The sequence below is a fragment of the Streptopelia decaocto genome (assembly GCF_964273445.1).
Source record: "Streptopelia decaocto genome assembly, chromosome: 4".
In the NCBI taxonomy this organism is placed as follows: domain Eukaryota; kingdom Metazoa; phylum Chordata; class Aves; order Columbiformes; family Columbidae; genus Streptopelia; species Streptopelia decaocto.
In genome coordinates this window covers 21691157-21713231 of record NC_138658.1, presented here as the reverse complement: position 1 = coordinate 21713231, position 22075 = coordinate 21691157, and the positions used below count along the sequence as shown (strand labels likewise).

The 22075-nt window shown below is 35.7% G+C and overlaps 1 protein-coding gene across 2 annotated transcripts in view; it reads left to right on the top strand.

Annotated features, from left to right (window-relative positions):
- The window catches only part of TTC29 (tetratricopeptide repeat domain 29), a 148565-nt gene that overhangs the window by 66908 nt on the left and 59582 nt on the right, over window positions 1–22075 (top strand). For both annotated transcript variants that reach the window (XM_082050592.1, XM_082050593.1), the window contains exons 6-7: window positions 3382–3594; window positions 7023–7108. In XM_082050592.1, coding sequence (XP_081906718.1) covers window positions 3382–3594; window positions 7023–7108 — 299 coding nt within the window. The remainder of the gene's footprint in view (window positions 1–3381; window positions 3595–7022; window positions 7109–22075) is intronic.

The window sequence follows — 22075 nt, the reverse complement described above, 5'->3', positions numbered from 1 at the left end:
TATTCCAAGTTATTTTCCTACCCATTGTTTTTCCTCTCATTTTGCTTTCTTTTTGATTTTTTCCTTCTTTTCTTTCAGTTGATAGTAAAACCCATTTAAAACTCTGCTTTGTCACTGCTCAGGTGAGATAAAAATGGATTTACTCTCAGGAGTGTTCTGTAATTGGCTTATTACTTTCTTTTAAAGTTTTTCAAGATTTTTCAACAGCATCTAACTCTGCACCTGATAGTTGCAGTAGTTCAGTGTTTAAAAATTGGAATGCACTGGACAGGTCAATTCCAACTGCAACAACTCATCACAGTGGGTAAACTCGCCATCCTCCTGAAAATATTTCCCACAACATTTGAGGTGCACATTAACATTATGGGTTAAATAAATAGGCTGATCTGCCCTTTGCCAATGAGAACAAGAGATTTCAGATTATTTTGATGGAGGAATGAATTCCAAAATCTAAAATGTTTTACCTTCCATGAATCTGAGAGTCTTCAAACAGCTAGTATTCCTTGAAGGAGTCTTCAGTAAGCAAATTCGCAGCCATGTAAGGGCTTTCAGGACAGGAATTCCATCGCTCCCTCATTTAGGAAACCAGCAGATGCTGTGTGTGTGTGTTTGTTGTCCCAGCATCTTCTTTTTGGTATTTGTCTGGGCAGATTGTATTACTTTTTACACCATAGTGGTTTTTGATAGTTGACTGAAGCCAAATGTAATTTGGTTCCATTTGAATACTCCTGAAAATACTGTATTTCTTTTGTATTTTGAAGCTTGAGATAGATGGATTGTTTCTAAAGAGGTTTTGCCAAGATCGGGGAGAAAGGATGTAAGGTTGTGGCTTTAATGGTTAGGTCAACTTTTAAGAACTATGAGGTACATGGAATATATGAGTTCAATTTCTAGTCTGACAGAAACTTTCTTGAGGGGTTACTGCAAACAAGTAAGCATGGGTAAGAATTATGATACATGATAGTTCTAACAATCTAAAAAATAGTCCTGAAGGATGTACATATTCTTTACCTGAATAACGTGTCCCACTAAGAGATTATATTACAAGTCCCAAATTACCTATCCAGGTGATACCGTTCATTTGTTTGCTATTTCCCATTCTTACTAAATGTTTTTGAGTTACACATGAATCAAACTCTATTACTCTAAAGAATCCACTACACATGTAATGAAACTAGATCACATAAATGTATGGCAATGTCCTTTCAAAAGGATAATCAGTCAGTCAATAAACTTTGAGAATTCCAAGGAGGAATCTGTATGTGCTTATGAGTATCCAAGTGGATACAATGCTAGGTCTAGCTATTAACATTACATTTGAACTCAACTTTCAATCATTTATCAACTTGGATAACTGGAATTCTGTTGACTTCCGAGTTGGAGTTGCCCTAGGAAGTTAGCTGGACTGGATAGGCAGAAACCCAAATTCAAATTGGAAGCCTCTTTAAAGTGGAGAAGAGTTTTGATCTGGGTTTAGCAAGTCTGTGTCTCTGTTTTCCATTAGATGTACTGTCAGTGAATCCTTAGACAATTTGTACTGGTTATGATAATTTCACTTTGTTTTTCTTTTTGTTCAGTCTGATGTTAATACGCAATATTTTTGAAAGAACATGTAAATCTTTTCCTGTCTGTTTACAGAGTCTGACAGTTACTCTGGCAATAAGATTTTTTTTTTCCAACATTTTTGGCCATCTCCCCAGTACCTGTCTCTAGCTAGAGTGGAACTGAATAACGTCTGCTGTCTTACCTGTCACCTGGCCCTTCACTCTTCAGCACTTTTCGTTGTGTCTTCTTGGACTCTTAAATCAAACATAGGTTGTAGAGCCCTGAAATGAGTTGTCTGTGAAACTTATTTAATTAATTGCTTTTTGAAAGAGAAGTTTCTTGTGCTTGTCAGATTTAGTTGGACTCATGTTAATCATCAGAGAAGCTTAATGTGAACATAAATTTAATTCTAATCAAGATAAGAGTGATGTTTTGTATTGCAAATTTTAAAGCATGATTGTACAAGGGCAACATGTGCAAAAGACAAAACTAGATGAAGAAGAGGAATCTGTCATAGCTGTTCTGCTACCTCTGGGTTGACTGGAGAACTGGGAAAGTAGCCTTGTTTTCTTTCAGAATGCTTAAAGAAGGCCCTTGTCCCAGCTTCTCTCCCTTTGTTTCCTACAACTGAGGAAAACTTTTCTCCTTGCTGTTTGTTTGGTTTTTTTTTTTTTTGTAGTTTGAATTCAGCACCATAAAAATGGTCTGGAAAATAGTAGATGTTTCAGAAGAGATGTAAACTGCAAACACATGTAAACAAACTTAGTTTATGGTTTGCTTCAGCTTTTAATGAAAATAGCAATTGTTATATTGATAATCCATGAGGCAAGATTCCTCCATCATGTACAACAAACTTACAAAGGAAGAGTCACATTCAGAGTTCTCCCTGCTATAGAACATTCTTTGCAAAATGTGACCAGAATGCCTTTTGTTGTTGTTGTTTTTTAATGTAAATGGTCTTAGCTTACCTGTTTCATGACAGTTTTTCTGTACCCATGTGTATGAGGAAGAACTTTTCTGTTCTTTCAAGGGCTTTGAACTTTGACTATCCAGAAAGTGTGAAAATCTCCTAGCTTGCATGTGTACACAGAGATAAATCTATCTGAAGATAGTGGGAGGGAGGAACTTGAATGTTAAAATGAATTGAACTTTATCTTCAGACTTTCTTTTGCCTTTAAGATGTTTGAGTAACTTACATTTGAAGACCTTAAAGTGTATTACTTCAGGCTCAGTAATTAATCCATTAGTGGTTAATGCTTTTCTGGTAAATTTACTACATAAACTCACCAGAGATGGCCTAGTAATAACTGTTGAATAAATTACTTTGCATGGTAATTCTTTTCTTTAATCTATTTATTTGAATAAAGATATTTTTTCCCCACAGTTTTGATACCTCTATTCTCCACATTTCAAATCTTTCAGCACATGTTTTCATTATGAAAAAAGAAACTTGAGGAACAGTTTGAATTGTGATTATTAATGCATAGGTGTGATTTTGAAATATAAGACCCACAAAGGCTGTATTCATGAATTTCTAATAGATATATTTTCTAGAAAGTTCTGACTTTCCATCCTTGAGATCACATACTCCCAACATTGTGAATTTACAAAGGAAAGCTAATTTAAAATGTGATAAGTTTAAATTACAGTGTTACTGGTACCTGTGAGGTTTGGAAGCATTTTCCAGTGATCTGTAAGTTATATATTGAAGTTGCTTGAGAAATCTGCGAAATTATTGGCTGCAACTTACTTTCTAATGAGAAAATTATTATAGGCTAATGTATTTTAAAAAATTTGTTGATTACAGTGATTGTAATTATGAATGACATTTTTCAGGTCATGTCATGAAAGCTGCTAAACATTATGAAGCATTTTATCAGCTTACAGAGGGTCTGCCATGGAAGGATGAGACAGGCCATACGTACTATTCACTGGCATGTAAGCATCTCTGGAGAATTTATACATTACTGGCAGACAAAATGCTAGAAAATAAAGAACACCAACAGGCCATCAACATGCTAAGAAAAGCTTTAGAAGTAGCCAAAAAAGGTAGGTGGAAAATAACACTTTCACATTCCTTTATTTGATGTGCACGCTATGATTTTTCCAAGGCTAAAGTAGAAATTGTCAAGTGTGTAACTGGGTGATTATTTCCTATGAAATTCAAAGGCAAATGCTATCAATACACCTCCAGATCTCACTAAAGCAGAAATGCTTTCTTGGTGACAACAAAGGCTCTCTTATATTCCTGAAAGCTTTATATCTAAAAAAAACAACTTTGTGGGAAGTAATAGTATAAAAAAGTAAACCCATAATCAGAAAGTGAGATCACTCATGGAAGTTGAGATTTTGATTGGCTAGGCACTGTTGATTTGGCAATTATTTCAGCAACAATATCTGCTGGATCACTACATCATCACTCTACATAGTAATTTAGTACTTGCAATAAAACAGTTTTCTATCATAATTAAACAAGATCTCTTCTCTGTGTCTTAATACCCATAAGTACTTTGAAACTTGAAGAAAACTGCAGAATTGCAGAACAGCTGAGGTAGGAAGGGAGAGCTGGAGATCATCAAGTCCAACCCAGGCAGGGTCAGCTGAACCAGGCTGCCCAGGACCAGGCCTACATTCAGTCAAGTGTGTAGTAGCTCTGGGAGTGCTGATTACTCCTGATTGCCTTCTTGTTCTAGATCAGAAGTGGGATAGAAAGTCTCAAATAATCATCTCTTTTCATGCACAGCAATTCAAGAGCCTTTTGTGGTATTTGTTAAGGGGCATATTTTGTATATGAATTGCACATACAAGTGATATACAATATTAATTCAATATTTATCACCAGATACATTAGTTTTTAAAATTTAATAATGTATGCCCAACATTAATCTGTTAGCCAGTCTTTGAGTCGTAGTTGTGATAGAAAGAATTAAACTGTCAAAAATGGCAAAAAAAAAAAAAAAAATTTTCTAAATTTTAAAATAAGTTTTGCCATGAATAAAAAAACAGCTATATATGTAGATAGTAGAACAGAGCAATTTATAGAAAAGTATAAAATGTTAAAATGTATTCAGTGAAGCAAAGGCAAGTTCCTAAAAAGAAGTATCTTTATTAGACCAGCAGGTACTCTTGGAAAAAGTGAATAAACTTTCAGGCATCTATGCCCATGTGAACTTTGCAATTTATTATTTTTAGAAGTGTCAGTAAATTATTTCAGGTCCTTGATTATATTGTCTTTTAATTATATTCATTCTAAAGAACCAAAATTTCTCATCTTGCTGATCTCATGAAGAGTAGTATTTCAAAACACATTTGAAATCTAAATGCTTTTGTATGGTGTTTTTTTGGGTAATAAACCAAACAGGACTCTGGGGGCAAGAATTCAATCCTTTCCATTCCAAATGTTTAATTTGTGATGGTGTATGATAGTTTTTGGCAATTTTTTTTTTCCTTTTAATTAAATCACTAAATAACCTATTTTAGTTTTATCTGCAATTTGCATTAGTAGATCAGTTTTGTGAGTTGCCTATTTAGATCTTTCCTCTTGGGAGTATGTACCCAAATACTGAGAATGCCAATACAATTCATCAGCTGAAGAAAGATGTGTACCCAAAAACTTGTCCATCTTTTCCAGCTGCATCTATTGGTCAAATACAAGCTTTTTGCTTTTTTTTTCCTACCGCTATTGTCTATAATACCTGCTTAAGTCATAGATACAGTAAAACTGTGCTACTAATATTTACTGTAGTAACTAGAAGGACTGTGTGTGCGGCTGGTGAGGTTTCCCATCAACTTCTTCTTATCGCTAGTGAAAACTACTTGGAATAAAGAGATTGTCAAAGTGGATCTGATGCCTTCCCAAAATTTACTTTGACTAGGCAGATGTTCCAGTGACCTTACTTCGAATGGATCACTTTCCATAGCTTCCTGAGACACGCAGTACATATCACTATGTCAGGGTACTCACCATTGTTCTCTTGAAATTTAAGCTTTAGAAGCTCCTTTCAGACAAGTTCCCATAGCCTCGATCTATGGACCCCAAATTTAACAATTGAGTTAGGCCCATACTGGCTCTGGGCGCTGTCTGGAATATCCATTCTGTCATTTTGCACCATTGTCTATGTTCCTGTATTTCACGAATTAGGATTAGCTATTAGCCACTTCAGACTCTCAGACTGTTCTTCAGTGAGGAAGGAAGTTTTTTATATCTACATCAACTTTTCAATTATTATTCCTCTGTGAAATTGTACTTCTGTATCCTTCTGCCTCCTTATACCTTTTAAGGGATATTGACTATTGGAAAAAAACAGCAGGTTGTTGAGTTACAGGCTTTTCAGAACTTTATGTGATGTATTAAGTGTCATGGACAGAACATTACTATGGCCTTGGCAATTATAACCTTCAGAGAGATTTAGAGTTGGATGAAGGCTTCTGTGTGTTTGGACATAAAGAATTTATTAGGCTGGTAATTGTAAGTAGATAATATCACTTTTCATTACAAGTCTATTTACAAAATAAATAAATAAACAGATAAATTTAATCTGTTTATTTTACAACATACCTAGATATGCAGTTATGCTTCGGGCTGCTTTTCCACTATTGTATTTAAGCAGATGGATATTGAGCAACAGAAGGACTAGATTTTTGAATGTTTTCAATATAATTTCATTTAATTTTTTTTTAATGGATACTCATGTTCTGGAGGGAAATTTTTGAATATAGTGTGACACAGTAAGCATTTCTGTAATTACTTTATATAAATTTTGGTACTGGATGGAAGATTTTCTGTTGAGGGAGAAATAGAAAAAAATGACCAGCAAGCAGCATTTGTTAGATCAGTGTTAGTGAAATAAAACCTGGCCTGGAAAAGCGTCATGCATGTCAGTGGGCCTATGCAGAATTTTGTACAACTACTGCTTGCAAGTGTAAGTTGTCCCTTTTTTGAGCTATTCTAGCCTGCAGTAGCTTGCAAAATAGCCATGAGAATAAGAATTATGAACCTGGTCTACTGATAGTTACCTCTTGATGTTTCACTAAGATTCATGTTAGCAAAATGTATGGATCAATATATTTTGTGTTTATATATTAGGGTGTTTATAGGTTTGTAGGTACTTCTATACATGAATACGTATAGAGAGACTGCTATGATTTTCTAATGTGAAGATACTCTATTATTAAACAATTAATGACAGAGAACATTACAGCATGTTAAATTAATTGCTCTGCATCACTTACTGGAAGATATTTTCTCTGAGTTTGTTCAACTTTCTTGTTGAACTTAGTTCAGATCCGTAGCCTCTATTTTAAATTGTCACTCTATATATTTTTGGAAAGAGATAAATGGCACCAGTAAGAAGAAGGAAACAATCACTAAAATATTTAAAGATCTGTATGTTATGTAAGAACCTGCAGGAACTGTCTGTACTAATATAGTTTTGCTCAGACTATACTGGTAACTGTAACTTTAATCTTTTCTTTAGGAGGCGATATGAAGATCGAAGGAGAAGCTGCGTACTGCTTAAGTTTAGCATATGATTTTGCTGGAGAACAAGAGAGCGCATTATCAGTAAGTATATTTTAAAGTTGCTGTAGCTTTCCCAATGCCTTTCTTTGCCTCCTTGGCATATTCCTATGCATTTCGGAGAGTGGAAAAGACTTGGAGAGACTTGGCTTATGGTCCTTTTGTAGCTGTATCTAGTTCCATAGACAGGGATCCATGTGGCTTAAGCAATTATGGTTCCAATAAATTTCAGAGCTGATGTAGCCCAAGTTTCCATGCTTAGATCTGTAGAAATAATACAAATTGACAGTTCAGGTTATATATGACTAGCTTTCATTTTCGTGCATAGATAAAGCAGTTTTTATTTGTTTAGGTTTTTGTATAAAACACCAGTTTTTCAATCTAGTTTGATATGGAATATTTGTGAGCAGCAACTAAAAATATATCAATCCACATGTTGAGCTTTTTAGAACATCAGGAATTTAGAAGAAATATGAATTGCTTTTGGTGTGAAAATCTGTAGTGCTGATGCCATCCCTTCTGTTGATACTTGAATTCAAGCTTCTTTCTCATGTTTCTCTTGGGCCTCCCATACATCATAATTGTAAGACAATGAGAATTCTGTATGTGGCAACTCTGGAAAGAGGGTTCCTCTAGTTCATCATAGATCAGTGTGAGAGGAAAGATAAGCATCAACTTGATTTGTCTGTGCCAGCCATCAGATAAGTCAAAGACTTCCATGATCCTCTTCAAAATGTTGTGTGGAAAATGAAGTTGTTTGAATATTTTGTCCATGATTATTGTGATTAATCAGCTAGATAATTAATATTTCTGTTTGTTCCTTTAACTGACTCAGTATTTTATTAATCAAAATATTTTTGAACATGTTTTATAGATGTCATTCTGTGTTCGTTTTTGTTGGTTGGGTTTTTGTTGTGGTTTCTGGTTTTGTTTTGTTGGGGTTTTATGTTGTTGTTTGTGGTTTTTTCTTTGTTTGTTTGGGGTTTTTTTGTAGTGGTTTATTCTTTTTAGAAATAGACCAATAGGAGTCACAAGGTGAATTCAGAATAGGTTTCAATATTGCCTGCTTGGCTTCTGCAGTATAGGAGGCATTCTAGATTTCTCTCTTGAAATATACTTACATGCTTTTAATTATTTGTGATATGATTTATCCAAAAGTTATTGACCACCTTTATGACCACCATTCTTCAATGTTACTAGGCCTATCTTCTATATAAATCAACTCAAAGCTGGGAAGTGTGAGCCTGTTCTCACATCAGTTGCAGTCAAAGTCTGTAGCTGAATGTGTGAATATTTCAAAATTAAAAAGCTACATATAATTGTATAAAATGATACCTAATGTTTGCAACAGCAATGAGAAGAGGATATTTGGTCTCTTTCCAGAATGTAGTCTGGCAGATTAGACTAGAATTTTTTGTGCTGAAATTTGTCTGCATTGTTTTTTAACTGAAAAATGTGCTGGCATTCTTGCCTGATCAACTTATCTGTTAAGTTTCTGCAAGTTACAATAAGCTGTGTGGATGATGAAGAACAGTAAGATAAACCAATGTGCTAAATAAAGAAGCCTGCATGCGTATTTGATCTCAGGAGAAATTAAGTAAGGAACAAGACTGCACAGTCTCCATGTTATAGAAAGTATCAAACTACCCTTGAAAGTGTCAAAAATATCAGATGTCCTGGCATTGTTTCCTCAGGATCCATTTTGCTTATATTTTATAGCTACTGCTTTCCCTTCATTGCTCCCCCATGCATCCTGCCAGAAAGTTACAGCAATCATTTGGAAGTTCTTTTTTTCACATGCAGAATTATTATTTTTTAAGGAGGATTCTGAAACTTTGATTTGTGTAATGTACTACTATTAATTTAAAATATATACATAATACATTGTGCCTAATGGTTTTAGTCTCACAAAAACACCTGACAGGTAATGAAAGCAATGTGCATTGTTGTTAAAAGGGAAAGTCTCTGCAGTGCAAAATATAAATGGTACATTATATTAAGAGTATGCAATCTTATTTTAACTGTAATGAAAATACCGATACTTTGCAGTGTAAATAATATAATTATGTTATAAATAGTGGCATTTCCTAATATAATGACATTTCCAATAATGTTACATAGCAAATCTATGAAGTACTTTCATTCCAAAAATACAGTTTGTGTTATGGGACTAAGGAAAAGGGGAAATTTTTTATTTCCTTTTGTCCTTAACAGTGATCAATATAGACAGCAGTAAAATATCAATGGTTGACAGTACTGTTGAGCACAAGTTGTCTTCACCCTCCAATTAGAAATCATTGCCTAAAATTTACCCTTCTGTTCTCAGTTTAATGGTCTCTGTATCCAAGGGGAGCTCAGATGCTTACGGAGATGAAATCATTGCATCCTGGTCCCAGGGGGCTCCTGGTTATCATTACCCATAACACGCAGACAATACTGCTAGGAGCCACTTTGCCTCATGGTAATATGTAGTTCATCACCAGCTTCTGTAGCATGCTAAAGAGGTCTTGCCACACAGTTTGGGACTATTCGGGTGTAGACTCAGGGGTCTCAGCAGTTATTTTCCTGCTTTGCATCAGTTTTCATCTTCTTTATCCTTTTGTGCTGTGGCCCACCTCGGGCAGTCTCCTTCTAGGGGAATCTGAGGGGAGCAGCTGTTTCAGACGCCGTTTCCTCCAATTGTTGCGGCTCGGTTCCTTTTGCTGTTTAGCTGCTCCTCCCTCCCCCAGCGTGCACACACAGCAGCGTGCATATAAACTTGTTTCGCTTTCATTCATGTCTTCTAGCAGGGTGGAGAAGCATATGTTCCAAATATTCATTATCTGATGCAGTAATTAAAGGTTGGAATGATTAAGCTGCAGCCTACTATATCAAAAAATATGCAGTCACTTTGTATTGAGTGGGCTAGTTTTGCTGAAGGTTTTTTTATTTGCTAGGCACTTGGTGTATAATCTAACATAATTTGATTTTGTTTATAATCTGTATAAATTGATTTAATTTTATTTGATATATATATGATTGATTTCAGTGGACCTACTCAGATGTAAAAATATAAGTGTGTGCAAGTTTAAAAGCCTGAGAACTAATTATGTTCAATAGCAGTGGGGTATGTTCATAATATTTTTCATATCATCTGGTTTATAATCAAGTTAATGGCTTTTCCACAATATATGACACAAAATATTAATAGTTCATATTCTGTAGATTTATTTTATCTTAAACATTATAGATTTTGTCAGGGAGAGTTCTCCATCTAGGCTAATTTTAAAGTAAAAGTTGCTGTCTATTTGTTTTTCTTCAGACTTGCACAACAAGGTAAGTATTAAGTAAAACACTTAGGTGTCCTTAGAAATCTTGCTTAAGGTATTGTAATCTATTGCTTGATGTAGGAGGCTGGTGTTTGGTTTTTTTTAAATGAGGCTTTCAAGAATAGCTAAAGTTGGCTCAATGTATTTTTTCTCTTTCAGTTAGAGTTGCATCCCAAATCATCAGGAAAGTTCCAGTCCTCATCCTTTCTCTGAGCACTACATATTTTCTAAGCATTCCTTTATTTTGTGTTTTCAATTTGGTGTTTCAGATACGTTACATATTTAAATAATAGAGGCAGCATTCGTGAGTACTGAGACTCATGCCAAAATAAATGTAGTAATTTATGACATAATACTACATGCATGAATTGTCAGAATTACAATATACAAGCCACAGGCATAAAATTATCAAGAAAATTTATGAACATACAAAGACATCTTCACATTCAAAATGACCCTATTAAAGTAATCAGAGGTGATTTATGACTATAAACTTAATGTCTAAAAAAGTCGATGTCAAAACAGCTGAAAATTTTTTCTCAACTCATGCATCTAGAGAGAATATAAGTAAATGTATCTGGGATGCAGATATTCTAAAGTTAGTGTGCACAGTATATTTTATCTAATTATATCTATTATATCTAATTATATAGGTTGTAACCATATGTATGTATGAATTTGGCCAATCAATTAGGATCTTAGCAAGTAAAAGAACTCAAAAAGGTAGACTGAATGTTATGATCTTTTCTCCCAAACATGGTGAAAGACAGCGTCATTCTTTTGATATTTGCTCACTATTGCAGTGCTTTGCTGGAAGGCTGAACTTCTTTCTGTCAGTGGTGTCTGGGTAGACCACGGGGTTTAGGTTTAAGCTTTCTGTTACTACAGAAACACTTAAATGGACACTTGCAAAACACATCAAAAGATACTATTCAGTGGAAATTATTTCAAACCCCCCTCTTTTAAATCAGCTGGGTTGTCCTTTGTTCATCTACAACTGATATTTAGACAATAGTAATGAAGTGTAACATTGTCACCTGAGCAAGTGGCATCACATGCTTGAAAAAACATTTTAGCATACAAGTTTAAGAAAAGGTCTCATCATTCCTAGAGACTTCACTTTTATTTAAGGAATTTAAAAATTGTTCTTAAAACTGTATTTATGTAGAAATTTTGTATTTTTAATATCTGAGGGATTAAAAAAATAAGCAAAACTCTGAGTCATCTTTGAAGGTAAGTTCATCCAATTGATCTTGTCACTGACAATGGATTATGTGCAGAGAAAGGTTTCCTTATTGAAGAAACTGATTAAGTTTGATGTTTCTGAAAGGTTCCACTGCTACTAGGCTGGTGAAGATAGTACAAACAAAATTGTGTGAGAACAATTACTACTGGTAGTGAACTTTGCCCTGACAAAATATACTGACTCAAATTAAGAATTAAGAAATTTGAAATTATTTGTGTTGAGAATCTTAAAGAAAACCTGAAACTTCAGGAAAGAAGTGAATGTCTTATCACTCAATGTTTTGTTGTTAATGTAGCACTTAAAGTAAAAGAAAGATCTAACTTTTTGTTTGGATATGAAAGTTAACAGTCTCTTAGGGAAGGAAGGATTTCTTCTGTTGGTTTAATTTAGATAGCCCTTCTCCTATCTTAGACAGTTTCTTGAAAACCTGGAAAGAAAACAGACAAACAAACAAAAACCACACAGGGAAAATGTTCTGAATAGCCCTGAGATGTAATGTCTCTGTTTTTCTTTACTACTTTTCTGTTTAGCGCAGATTTGCACCTTAGTGACATGGTGTCCACTACAATTGCATTGGAACATGGTATCATTTTCCTTTTGAGTCTGTGGTTCAAATGGCACTTTGCTTGGTTAATGGCGTCAAAATAACTCCCCTCAGTAAACTGAAGTTTTGTCAAAATAAATGTACCACAAGAATACCCTTTGTAAGAAAACACTCTTAAATGCAGTGCTGCTGCAGAATTATAGTAGTCAAGTTATACAAAAAATGTAGAGCTAGAGAAACAAATTATATTAAATACGTTAAAAAAAATCTATTACTTGATGACAAGCAAATAAGAAGATTATCAGATTTCCATGTTTTCCCATAGCAACAATGAAAATAAATGCACTAGTAACTTGCCGACAGCAACCCTACTCTTCAGGAGACTCATGTTCCATGAGACTGGCTACCAAAGTGCCATAAATGGTCAGACTTTCATCTCATCCAGTACAATTTTAGATTTAATCATTCACACATCCCAAGAGTGAGACAACAGCAGTGAGCTGCAGATTTGACTGCATGCTCCATTAGATAAAGCTGTAACACCTTTTCAGAATTTTAGGACTATCTGACCACTGGAATTCTCAGGAATCTGAATATGAGTTCGTGACAAAAAGTTTAAAACCCAAATTTTGGGGGCTATGTGTGGAGGACATTGCTTTGTGTGTTTGTTTTAAAATCCCGAACAGCATGAGAGATGCTGGGTTTCTGTATATTTATATATTTTATGTAGCCTTACTTATACATATATATATATATGTATTAGACATCCTGGATTTACAAGTCATGGCATTTAACACATCAGATGTGGTTTCTGAAAATTCAGGCTTTATTTTTTGTAAGATTTTGACTCAAGGTATCTAGTACCAAATGACAAGTTTTACTGTTACCTTATACACACATATACTTGGGCACACACTCTCTGTATGAGTTTTCAAAAGAACTGGAAGAGGCTGCAGTGCAATATTAATAAGAATATTTACACACTTCTGCATTAATAATAATAATAGGTATCCTAATATCAAGAGAATTCTTTGTATGATTCTGAACCATTTCCATGAAATTGTTGCTAGATATTATGTTTGAACTTGAAGCAAATTTTCCCTTACTGGAAGTTTGCTTTTCTCTAATATCTTGAGCCATAAAAACGCAAACTGTTCTGAAAGGCAATCAAAATATCTTTGCATCTATTTTTTGCCAAGGAGTGGAGGGCAGAGCTCTTGGCAACCATGGAGCCTTCACTCTGGTCCTACTTTTGATACAGCCGATGGGATGGAACAATCTCTGCTGTACTCTGCTGGGTATGGCTAATAGAGGTGACTCTTCCTTATGTTTTCCCAGGCAAAGCACAAGCCAGATTGTGACCACAGCTGTACAGTGTCTGTTTTATGGGATATAAGGTTAGAATTAGTCCGCTTGCACTGCCTGAGGTTTCTAGACTTCTAATAACTCTATTCTATCAGTTAAAAGATGTGATTTAGGCAAACATTTTCTACTTACTGTATTGAAACTTTTTTTTTTTTTTTAGAGTAGCTAATAAAATATACTTCTTTTTTTTTTTTTTTTTTAAATAACTGCTGATATACAACTTTCCACTCATTTCATTCCTACAGGCTAGGAACAAAAAAGACAAAGCAGTACACAACCGTATGTTATGGAGGTTATTTACTTCATGTACTTTATACTGTATTGGATTTCTATCTTAGGTGTGTTAAACCTTGGAACCTACATACTGTATATAATTGAGCGAAAGAGATAGTTACAGCACATCTGATTTTGTAGCTTATATTATCTGAGAAACAATAGCATGAAAGATCTTAAGAACTGTCAGTAGTATTTCCATTAGTGAAACTGTGCGTATTATACCCAGACCTGCAGCAAATGGCTGAAAAACTGTATGAGAAATTTTCTAATTCAGTTAGATAATATACTTACAGAAGTAAGAATTTTTATGTGTTTTGAGAAAAGAAACATTTGTACCCACGCTGTACAAACTCGAGAATTTCAGTACTTGAATGCAAATATATTCATAACCTGAGAGGTTTTGTTTTCCTTTGGAAAGTTTAGTTCAAATGAACAGGCTTTAAAAAAATTCTATAATGTAAGGCTTTTAAAATTAAATTGGTTTCTCAAATTGGTATAGTTCAAGCTGCAGCAATTTACTCATTAAATACATGTTTAAATTTCAATACCGTTATTCCTATTGGCTTGAAGGGGACAACTCATACTCAGGTGTAAACAAATGCTTAACAACTTTGCTTCATCAGAACTATCAATGGCTAGATTGGAGGAGATCTTGATTCAGGCATCGGATCTTAAGGAATTTAAAATTTATCTTTTGATAGATAAATAACCTGAGAAGTTAAAATACTGAAGCATGCCAGCATAAAACCTAGAGCTTGCTGCTTCATTGCTAGAAGCAATTTGTTTTGCTGTTTTGCTTTCAGCTTATGTATTATTTCAGAGCTGATCAAAAGAATTGGTAGCAAAGTGTGAAATAAATTGTACTTCTAAATAAATCGATTTAACATTCTATGGTGCTTTAAGTGATTTTAGTAATATTAATATTTAAAATGTTTCTGTCTGAAATCTTTTTATGACTACATATGGCAATAATGGCCACCATTTCATTCTGCTGTTTTTCGTATTAGAATATTACACAGTAAACATTGTAAAAATACTATCTTAGCACTGAAATGGATGCAAAAGATTTCAAGTGTCTATTTGCATGTAAATGACTCAAGTTTTATTCAGTCAATAAAAAGAGTCTATTAATCCTTTTACTATATTTCTTACATGAGTTCAAACTTAAAGAATATGAGGGTTTCAGCTGAATGAGAACTTTTCCTAACTTTCATATAGGTATAAGAAAAATAATGGGGTTTAACTGACTTAATTTTTTTTATACCTTCTTAGTTTGCAGATTTATTCTGTTGTGTTCTGCAAATCTAAGGGTTGGTTTGTTTGCTTTTAGCTAGGAAAACTTTGTGTAATTAAAAATACCTGTTCATGAGTGGACTAAAGATATTAATAAGCATGAAGCAGAATATTTACAGGTGCTTTGTCTAAGAAGTAACGGGCATTTAAGCATGCACATACATACAGGATGATATTAAGCTCTTTGGAGGCTACAGCAATCTGACAGCCAGGTACATTCACATAGACATACAACAGTGTAATAAAAGCACTCCAGACATCTGGATCACAGTGCTGCTATACAAAACCATTTCTGAACAATTCACATTATTGCACTTACCCAAATTTCCAGTCTTGTCCACCCATTTCTCGTTTCTTTCTCCACCTCTGGCTTTGTCTTTTATGTACTCGCAGAATCTCATTTTTCCTTTACCAGTCACCTCCATCTGCTTATGTGTCAGAGTGGCCCTTGTGCCACACATCACGTTGAGGAATTCTCAAGATGAAGGGCTGTATTCACATCACTACTTCTGTCTCAGCACTGTTTCATGCTTGTCACTGCTCAGCACTCAGCGCCACACTGCCTTGTTTTGTCAATAACCATTTATTTGTTGCTGGAATAGTAGCAACCATTACATCTGACCTCCCTGTTTCATCAATTATGGATAGATTATTGGATGTGAACATCTGCAAAAGCTTGCTGTTGAACTTACCTCCTGGCTGGGATTAGATAAAGTATTAAACTGTTGTTTATTGTCAGGCCAAAACTCTACTGGGAAGCCAGGGAATTCCAAGACTAGCAGGCTCCCATCAGCAAGCACCAAAAATTGTTTAGCATTGCCACCATTTCCCATAAGATCGTAGCCATTTATTATTTACACTTATTACTAGTTGTTATAACATACTTGATAAAAGCTCTTGGCAGGCGCAGTGTTTCCAGCTATTGTCACATCTGTCAGGATGGAAAGGATACATAAACTGTTTTTTCCTCTTCTGTTGCTGTTAAAGGGTAACAGATGAAGCTTCTTCACTCCAGACTGTTAAGCCATGCTTTATTTTGAAGAAATATGTCAACAATGGCTGGTTTGGAAAACATTACCTTCCCATACTAAAAAAAAAGATTGCAACAACCTTTACTAGAGTAATGTCTCTTGCAGTAAAGATTTCAAATTGTACTGTAATAACAGACTAAAATGTCTGGTTTTGATGTTTGCATAGGTTTTTGCTCTGAAGGACCTGGCAGATTTTTATTTTTATTTAGATAAAACCCTTTATGAGCTGTAGTAAATATTAAAATGATGACTGCATTCCCACAAAGTTGTAGGTATGTTATAGAGAATAATAATATCATTGTTAGTGGCACAGAAGGCCACAATTAAGAACAGTAATACAGAAATTAATACAAAATAAGTAAGGATGGGAACAAAAGTTAACATTTATTCAATGATCTGTACATTTCATGGCTTTCAAGTTTCCTATGCAGCAAAATAAAGCATACAGGGTCAACTTCTGACCTTGTGGAAGCCAACAGAAGTTTGAAATATCTCTGAGGAAAGGAACTTTTTCAGTTAGTTACTTGGATTTACATATCATCCATTCAGAATCAAAGCAATGAATATTACACAAAGCATCCAAGTAAGAGTTGACACCGGCAAAGAACCCTTCCTGTAAAGGAATGAGTGAAATTTTTGTCTTCCCTTCTCTAATCCTTCAAGCAGATGCAGACATGAGTACCTTGAAGCATCGATTGCTATACAAGCTTATAGAGCATTGAAGTAAACGTTGCACTTGATAGCCAAGTATAGAGGGGAGGGAAGCTTGTGGGCTGGATGGAGCAGTCACCCAGCAGGGAAGGTGTCAAGGAAGCAACACCTCGGTAGTGGCCACATCCTGGCAAGGGCCTGTGAAAGGTCTTGAACAGGTGTTTGATGTTTGACTTGGCCAGACGTTCCCTCCCCAACCCCTGTCCTCACTTCCCTTGCTCCAGGATGCTCTCTTATGCTATGTTAAAATTAAAATCCCTGGAACAACAGTTTTGGAACAGATCAGATTGCCCAACAGCAAATTCTTTCTGTCTCCGTAGGAGCAGTGCTACAGTTTGTACATTTGGGGGGGATGTTTGCTTGGCGGGGGGGGGGGAGGTTTATTTGTTAGAGGTTTTTTCCATTTATTTATCAAAACAGTATAGTCCAGTGTAATTGGATGTGGCTAAAGACAAGAAGTCAGCATTCACCTTTACAGAATTTGGGTTGGTGGATTCAAGTTGTGGGAAAAGAGGGAGAACTAACAGTTCTGGCAAATCAGGGACAACTCCCTCTTTCCTCAGCATGGCACCCAGTTTCAGTATCCCTTAATTGTGAGTGTGCTGTCAGAATGCTGTACAACTTCTACTGGGGTTGCTCAATATGCTTGAATACATTCAGCATTTAACAACGTGTGGGCTGCCATTTGGTTGATACTGGAACTCTGCTCATTGTAATCAATGCATTATATGAACAATACAATTTTCTTGTTGCTGTCCAACCTTTCTTACTCTGTGTTTTGGACAAAATAAGAATACCTCTGGGTCTGTATTGTGAAAAACTTATTTGACCTTACTCCAGATGGCCACAGGTGCATTACTACTCCACTATGGACTTTTTAGGCATGTATAAATACACATTTCTTAGGGACCTGTTGGAGAGCATTCACTGAACTGCAAAATGCCTATGCATGTAGTTCTGTTTTCTTCTGTTTTCACTGGACTGCACGGAAGTGATTACTTAGTGACTGTCAGAGCTACGTGTTTTTTCTGAAAGTATTTAAGAGGTACTAAGTGGTATGAGGCCAGTAGTTCTCACTTGATTGCACTGTCTGACTACCAACAGCTACTGTTGGCTCCAGAAAAATATTGTCAGATGCTGCTGGCCAGGCTGGGCCTTGGCCTGTTACTGCAGCACCTGTCAGAAATCATTAGCTAGTGATGTCTTTGACTAATGTTGCAGTTGATTTTCTGATTCACGTTCAGGAGCTGTAAATGAGGCAGAAGCATCTTTACTGCTCACCAGCTGTGAAATGGCTAAACACAGCTAGATTTTCAGAAATCAAAATAAATGTATTTCCAATAAAGTCTGACAACAATATCAAGTGCAAAGCTGAGAGCAGAACTATGTTTTTGTATTTTTGAAGTTACAGTATTATAAATCAATATTATCTCATCATGTTTTTGTCAGAGTCATATATTTTACCAAAATGATAAAATACTGATTGTAGCATTAATCTTGTGTTGAGTTGGATAGACATTCTCTATTCAGCGCAAATTCATACCTTTGATTTTTACTCTTGTGTCCATTATCCTCAGATGTATCAACGTTCAGCACAGCCTAAGGCTTTTTGTCTGAATCCTCAGTGTATGCTAATGAGGTGTGTGCATGTTTTTATGTACATATAAAAGAAGTACAGGTGTGACAACAATAAAAAATAAAGGGTGGGATTTGGGGGAGAGGGGAGTCTTCTGGGAGGAGCTGGTATATCTGTTTTATACTACTGGAATAACCCCAGGGGGTCACACTGGCACAATGCTGAGATAACTGAGCAGCAAATCTGGCCCTGAGATCTGACTAATATTTTTCTTGGCAAAGGAAGTAAACATTAAATTCATCACTATCTAGAGAATTAGTGCAAGAACTATACCACAAATAGGCTCTAGTTTGAGGATTTAAGTAGACCTTTTTATTTATGCACTGTAAATACTTGTCTTTACAATAGACTTACAAAGACCAGGAAGAGAGTTCATTTTGTAAATAGGTGCTCCCACAGTAGCTATCCTCCTTCCATGTGCACCTGCATCCAGTTTTTTGTGCTCAGCAGGAAAACAAGGGAAATTGTAGACTGTGTCCTGAATTTTTTCTGTTTCTATTTTGGAGCCATGAGAACTTTTTTTCCTGAATACAACAAAATACTAGTGGATGGCATGTGAGACAGTCATCTGTAATGTGGAAGACAAAGTTGAACTCTTCACCCTGCCACCTTCCCACGTCCTGCACATATGAGAACAAGTGACTGAACCCCACTGTTCATTTTTGTATTAGACTTTTTTTTTTTTTTTTGGGGGGGGGGCGGGGGGAAAGGGGGATGTTGTGGTTTGGTTTTTGTTGGTTGGGTTTTTTTGCTAGTATTTCTACTGCAGACTCTCAGAAGTAGGAGATTTGAGACAGTCAGTGTGCTTGGCCGCATAGAGCCAGAAACTGATTTTTGACCAAAATCAGTATAGTTTTTGTAATTTTTATATTGTTAAACTTATGTTTTCATTTTAGAGGCAGAAAGAACTGTACATTATTCTAATCTGTTCAACTGCATATACAATGATGTTTTTCCACTAGTTGCTAGGAGTATCCAATCCTCTTTGAAAAAGTACGGAAATTTTATAACAGAGCCAAGCATGATCAGGAGCAATCTATTGCAACAGCTTCCTACCTCACAACTTTTTCTTTCATCAGAACTTTTTGTACATATAAAATTTTAAAAACAGCAACAACGACAGAAGACATTTTGACTCTTCAGTAACTCTAAATCTCTGAAAACTTTGTCTGAGTTTTGAGAAGTTCAACCACATTCTTATAATGCTCAAACCCTCTCTTTTTACTGTAGGTTACCAGTATAGATTCTTATTTAGTCCCATTCAATACCTCTTTACACAATGTTATATAATTTTATTTCTGTTTCATTAACATGAAGAAAATTACCAAGATGACATTTTTGTGTACAATATTTAGCATAAAATACAGAAGCAGATGCATGTTGCCCTAATAAGTAGACTTTTGTTCTGTTGTCTAAAAGAATTTTTCCATCCTTTTTGTTTGTATAACAATAGCTGTATTCTCTTAAGACCATAAAGGCAGCAGAACAACACATTTGTATAGGAGCTTTCAGCATTAATTATTGACATGTTCCACCTCTTCCTTGGATGTCACTGTCCTCTGCACAGATTGGTCAAAATATATATAAAAGACTGATTTCTAGCTATGCTTCTGTCTAAAAGTAAAAAAACTTTTATAGGGGCCTATGAAATCCATTAGGTCCAACTGATAACAAGTTGGATAAGTTCCTGATATTTATCCACTTGTCAAAGAACAAACAGATGACTGGCTCAGTTGTGCCCAATCAATGCTGTCTTGCCACTTGGGTGTCTTCTCTTACGTAGCATTCATAGGAACCCAGTTAGATGTGCTGGTTGTTCATACCTCATTGTCGAGGGTTAAGATTGCGGGGTGACAATAAAACCCTGGCAGATGTATTGTTAACCCCCTCCCCCCCCCACTTCCCCTTTTTTGCCCCTCCCTCTCCCCCCTTCCCACTCAGCACAGGCGATCGGGAGGAAAAGAAGGACAGAGAGAAGAGAGTTGGAAAAATTAAAGATGTTTTACTAATGCTACTAATAAGAATAGAGAAAATAATACAAAATATACAAAACCAATCTTGAAAGTCTCAGCAACAGCAGAGCTGGCACCCAAGGTCCTGGATTGGACTCCGCAGCCAACTGGAGCTGGATTCAGTCTCTCACTAGGCCTCAGTTCACAGGGATGAGTAGCAAGGTCCTCTCCTAATGTCGGCCATAAGGAAAAAGGGAAAAGGGACGAGATCCTCGTGATCTCCCACTTTATATGAAGTATTCACGTGAATGGAATGTTATACACAGTTGGTCAGTTTCTTAGTCACTTGTTTCTCGTCGCCCCTCTCGCGAGATGTCCATTTGTGCTTATCAATAAGTTTGCATTCCATTGCTAGGTTTACCAAAACATGTGTCTGGTTCTCCAGGAAAATGCAGTTAATATGAAGGCTTTAGCTGACAGGGAAATTCACTGAAAGAGAAACTTGTTTTTAACAAAACCAGGACACTCACGTAAACAAAGAGAAAAGTTTCCATGTCCTTTGGTTGTTTCTAGTCTGCTTACAGATTCTAACAGACATGGTGTCAATTCCTCTTGATTTGCCAGTATGCAAGCTCTGTAATTTTTCATTTTAAATGAAAATTTGTGTTGTATAGTTACATGAAAAAGTGTGCTGTGGTTGCAGGAGGCTTTGAGTGAAAACCTATAATACTTACATGTTAACCCAGCGTTTTATCCTGCCCTACCTCTTCTTTTTCTACCCTGAATGTTGGAGGTGAGGCCTGCACTGCAGGGGAGGAAGCCTCTATTCACTTCTTCTACATAAATGGATACTAGGCGATTGTAGCGTACAGAGGCACTACACAGCGCCTTTCCATCAAGAATGTGTCCCTACATAGTATCTGAAGCTGGAGGAGTTATTTGAAATGCAGACATAAAGACTATGTTTTCTATTGTAATTTATCAAGATTTCCTCCCTTTCATGTAGATGATTTTACTATAATTAATTAATCATTTTTAGAATGAAATATCTGATTTGTATACAGTAGCATAGTAACCTGGGACCAAAATGAGTACTTTTCATCAATATGAATGAGTGGCTTTACTTACTTCTTTCTAGCAGTTGTTGCGGAGATGTAGTGAACCAACTTCTTACTTTAGCTAATTTACTTTAGTTAATAGCCATGTTTTCACCTTGGTTTTGTCTGTGCTTTCTAGGCTTTGTGATATCTTTGATAGAAAAAAAAGTACAATAATCTAAGCCTTAGGTCCTGAAGTAACCTTTCTGTGCCAGATAGTAACCATTAGAGCCTCTGTGTCCTAGTTCAATGTTGCAGAGGCCCATTTAAAGTGGGAGTAATTTTTCAGTCCAGTACATAAAATTTTGAAAACTTCTAACACTTATGGCAGGTTTTCTCATGTGGCCATGATTATTACAGCAAATGTTGTAGGAAATCTGAGTTAAATGCAAAACCAAAACCTGCTTCTTGGACAGTTCTGTGCTTTTCTGTTACCAGCCTGGGTTATTATAATAAAAGGACACCCTGCAGATCTTGACAACTTTGCATATGCATTCAGTTTAGGGTGAGTTCTGAATCGATGTGACAAGTTCCTAACTGAGATGCCTTCACT